Source organism: Gymnogyps californianus, chromosome 19, assembly GCF_018139145.2.
Source record: "Gymnogyps californianus isolate 813 chromosome 19, ASM1813914v2, whole genome shotgun sequence".
NCBI lineage: Eukaryota > Metazoa > Chordata > Aves > Accipitriformes > Cathartidae > Gymnogyps > Gymnogyps californianus.
Window position 1 is genome coordinate 744,289 of NC_059489.1, and position 3,771 is coordinate 748,059.

The 3,771-nt window shown below is 65.1% G+C and overlaps 1 protein-coding gene across 1 annotated transcript; it reads right to left on the reverse strand.

Moving 5' to 3' along the window:
- Positions 1-287: 287 nt before the first annotated feature.
- CBX8 (chromobox 8) lies at positions 288-2,424 on the reverse strand. The gene is made up of 5 exons (XM_050908492.1): positions 2,356-2,424; positions 1,805-1,848; positions 1,547-1,612; positions 1,382-1,448; positions 288-1,193 (listed from the first exon to the last, which is right to left on the reverse strand). The coding sequence occupies exons 1-5, from the start codon at positions 2,422-2,424 to the stop codon at positions 354-356; spliced, it is 1,086 nt and encodes a 361-aa protein (XP_050764449.1). The 3' UTR covers positions 288-353.
- Positions 2,425-3,771: the final 1,347 nt, after the last annotated feature.

Genomic DNA, 3,771 nt, shown 5'->3' on the forward strand with positions numbered 1-3,771 from the left:
CAACTGAGCAGTCACTGTTGTCTCCATTTAAATAAAACAACTCAGAGTTGAAATATATATATATAGATATATATAAGCATTTTTTCTTAAATAACATATTTACATCTAATAGAAAATATAACTCTAGAGATAATCTTTCCAACGAAATGTAAGACGTAAAAAAAAAAAAAAAAGAATGAGTTAATGAATTTAGGACAGTTTCTAAATCCTCTCCAGGACAACAAAAAAAAAAAGAAAAAAAAAAGAAAAAAAAGAAAAGGAAAAAAAAAAAAAGAAAAAGAAGCCCACCAAGCTCTAACCAAGCTTTTGTCTGGATCTGACCGAAGAAAACCCCAGCACCACCTCCAACAAACTCATCGCTTCTCTTTAAAGAATCCTTGGTCCGTGCTGCTCTCCTTGATGGTGACGGTCAAAAAGTTAGAGGTCACATCAGTTACCACCACCTTCTCCAGGTTGTTGAGAGAGGGGCTCCAGGACTCCTCCTCGGGGTCCCCCAGGATCCTGGAGACGGGGATCCTGGCGATGAGGGAGGGCCGTCCCGCCTGGCCCCCCACGCCGTCGCGGTACAGGCTGCCCACGGCGCCCGGGCTCACCGCGCCGTGCAGGAGCTTGGGCCCGCCGGGGTCCAGCCCCCCCTGCCCCTTGGGGTCCAGAAAGTCTGCCCGGTGCTTGGCCAGCCGGGGAGGGTAGCTCTCGGCGGCTCCCAGCTTGGTGCCCACCTCGGCTCGGTTGGGGCCCGGCAGGGCGCCGGGGAGGTCGGGGTCCTGCCGCCTGGCCAGCTGGATGACGCTGTGTCCCGAGCCGAACTTGGCCGCCCCCGCCGCCGCCTCCTCCATCTTCCTGGCCTTCAGGTAGTCCCCCACCTTGTCCCCCGGGTCCCCCAGTTTCCTCTTGGAGGCATCCAGAGTCTCCGCCAGGTCCTTGTAAAGCTCCTTCCTGGGCTTCGGGCCTCTCTTTTTGGGGGTCTCCCCCGGTTTCTCCTCCACGCGGATCACCCGGTCCCGGATGCTGTCTCCCTTGGGGGTGCTGGTGCTGGAGCTGCCCTGGGGAGCCAGGGCTATGTTTCTCAGTCCTTCCCTAGCTCGGGACGTGGAACCCAGCTCCTGGGGGGACCTGCCGGGATACGGCACCCGGATCCCCCTGGAAGAGTCACTGCGGAATTCATAGGTTTTGGCTTTTGCTTTTGCCTGGGCCTGCAAAGAAGATAAATCAACCGGTGACTTTATTATCCTGCCATCCGGCTCCGTAATTACAACTTACGAGACAAGAGGCCGCCTTTGTGAGGAGCATCCTCCGTGGGGGCCGGAGAGGGACGCCCGCTCCCCGCTGCGGCACGCAGCCCTGGCTGGCACCGGCACGCGCGGGGCTCTGGCCTCCTTACCTTTAACAGGAAGGTTTTGGGCTTGGGGCCTCGCTTTTTGGGCCCGTATAGCTCCATTTCTCGCTCCCTAGAGGTGTTAAAAAAACCAAAGCTTCAATTCAGCATAGCTACGAGACAGCAACATATTTACAAGCGCAACAGCTACGGCTAGCAAAGGCCTTGTACCTTTCCTCAAAGGCTGCGAGCAGCCGGGCATCCAGGATGTTTTCCTCGGGCTCCCAAGTGCTGTACCTGGGGGGGGCGCAGAGAGAGGGAACAGCATGAGCAGCCAGAAACAGAAAAAAATAAATAAAATAAAAAATCCGGGGCATAAAGGAAAGGACCCAAGTTTCCTTTCTAGTACAATGGGAGAGCAGGGCTGCAGCGAGCCAGCTCCCCACCGCTCCCCGGCTGCAGAACCCTACGGACAAACGGCCGACTTACTTCTGAGACCAGCCCTTCCATTTTACGAGATATTCCATGCGCCCCTGCAGATGCAAAGAGAAAAATAAATATGCATGGAGGGAAACCGCGATAAACGCCCGCAACAAAGATACACCCGCAATTCCACGCATGCAACGAACACGCTCCCGCGGCGCGTGTCGAAAACACGCCGGGGGGGGGGGGAGGGAGGGAGCGCGGGGGATGGGATGCAACCAAAAAAAAAAAATATATATAATAATAATGATTTAAAAAAAAAAAAGAAAAACAAAAAAAACCCAGGGGGTGCGGAGCCCGGCAGGCGGGCAGCGGCGGAACACACCCGCCCCGCCGGCGGGGAAGCGCCCGGGCATGCGGCGGGGAGAAAGAGCCGCCTCCAGCGGGCGCCCAGCCGCAACCGGGCCGGGGCCGGCGGGGCCGCCGCAGCGGCGGGGCCGGGGAGAAGGGAGGGGAGGGAAAAGGCGGGGGGGGGGGGGGGGGGGGGGGGGAGGAGGGAAAGGGGGGCGCGGGGAAGGGTGGGGGGTGCAGGGAGGTGCGTGGGGGGGTGCACCTACTTTGCGGATGCGGCGCTTGAGCAGGGCCTCGGCCGCGAAGACGCGCTCCCCGACGGCCGAGAGCTCCATGTTTACGCGGCCGCTCGCAGCACACAGGCAGCCGCCAGCGCAGCCCAGACCATAATACTCCGCCCGCTGACGTCAGCGCCGCGGCCGTCCTCCCCCCCCGCGCTCGTCCCCCGTCCCCCCCCGCACTTGTTGCTGGCGGAGCCGGGTGGAATATTCCGCCCGCGCCGCATTGGCCCGCGCCGCCGCCCCGCCCCTCGACGTGCGCCGCGTCCCGATGAGCGCGGGGCGGGGCCGGCGGCGGGGGCGCGCGGGGAGGGAGGAGGGAAGGGGAGGGGAGGAGGGGGGGGGCGGGATGCCACGCCCCGCCACGCCCCGCTCCGCTCCGGTGGGGGGGGGGGAGGGAGGGGGGGGGAGAGGGAAGGGGGGGCGGCCCCGGCGGCGGAGGGGAGGGGGGGGGGTAGCGGAGCACAAAGGCGCCCCGGGAGCGCGGGGAGGCGCTGCCGCCGCCGCCGCCTCCCTCAGCCCCGACGACGGGGCGGGCCGACACCCCCCCCACACACACCACACACACACCCCCCCCCCCGCCAGTACCTGGACGGGGCGGACCGGGGGAGCGCGAGCCGTTCCCCGGTACTCTGCGGCCCGGTACTCGGACAAAGGGAACGGTGTCAGAGGCGGGAGCGGTCACGCATAAGCCGCCCGGCCCGGGAACGGCAGAGCCCGCGGTGGCGAGGAAGGCGTCCACGGAGACACGCGGTCCCGCGGGCCGCTGCTCCTGCGGGACTGCGAATCCTTCCCGGCGGCGCGGGCAGTTACCAGCATACCGGAGCTCGGCGGCCTCCGCGTCGGCAGACCCCGGGAGGCGGAGGGGTGGCCCCGGGGCCAGCGGGGCGGCCCCACGCGGGATTTGGTCGTCTCCCCCCCCCCCGCGTTACCTGTCAGCAAAGTGGTCGTGGGAGCACGGGTGGCACTGCGGGGCTGCCAGCCGGTAACGGGGGACACACACCACCCCCCCCCGGACCCCCTCCCCGGCTCTGCCTCTCGCCCCGCCGCACCGCGTCCCGCCCGGGAGCCGTCGCCTTCTCCCGCCGCGAGTCCGTCCCCAAAGCGGCCACGGGAGACCGAGACACGCGCATCGCGGCGGCGAGCCGCGGGGGACGGGTCCAGCCTCCGGGGGACCGGAGGTCCCAAGTCACCGGTCCCCCGCCCGCAGCCGGGGAGGGTCCCAAACCGCCCCCCCGGGGCCGTCGGGGGGAGGCTCCGGAGGGGCCCGGCAGCGCTTCAGCCCCGTCCCGCGGAGGGAAGCAGCTCCCGCGCCCGGGGGCAGCGGCGCCGCCCGGGGCTGCCCCGCGAGTGGGACCCGCAGGACCACGGCCCGGTGCTGAGTGGGCTTCTGTGGCCCCGTCC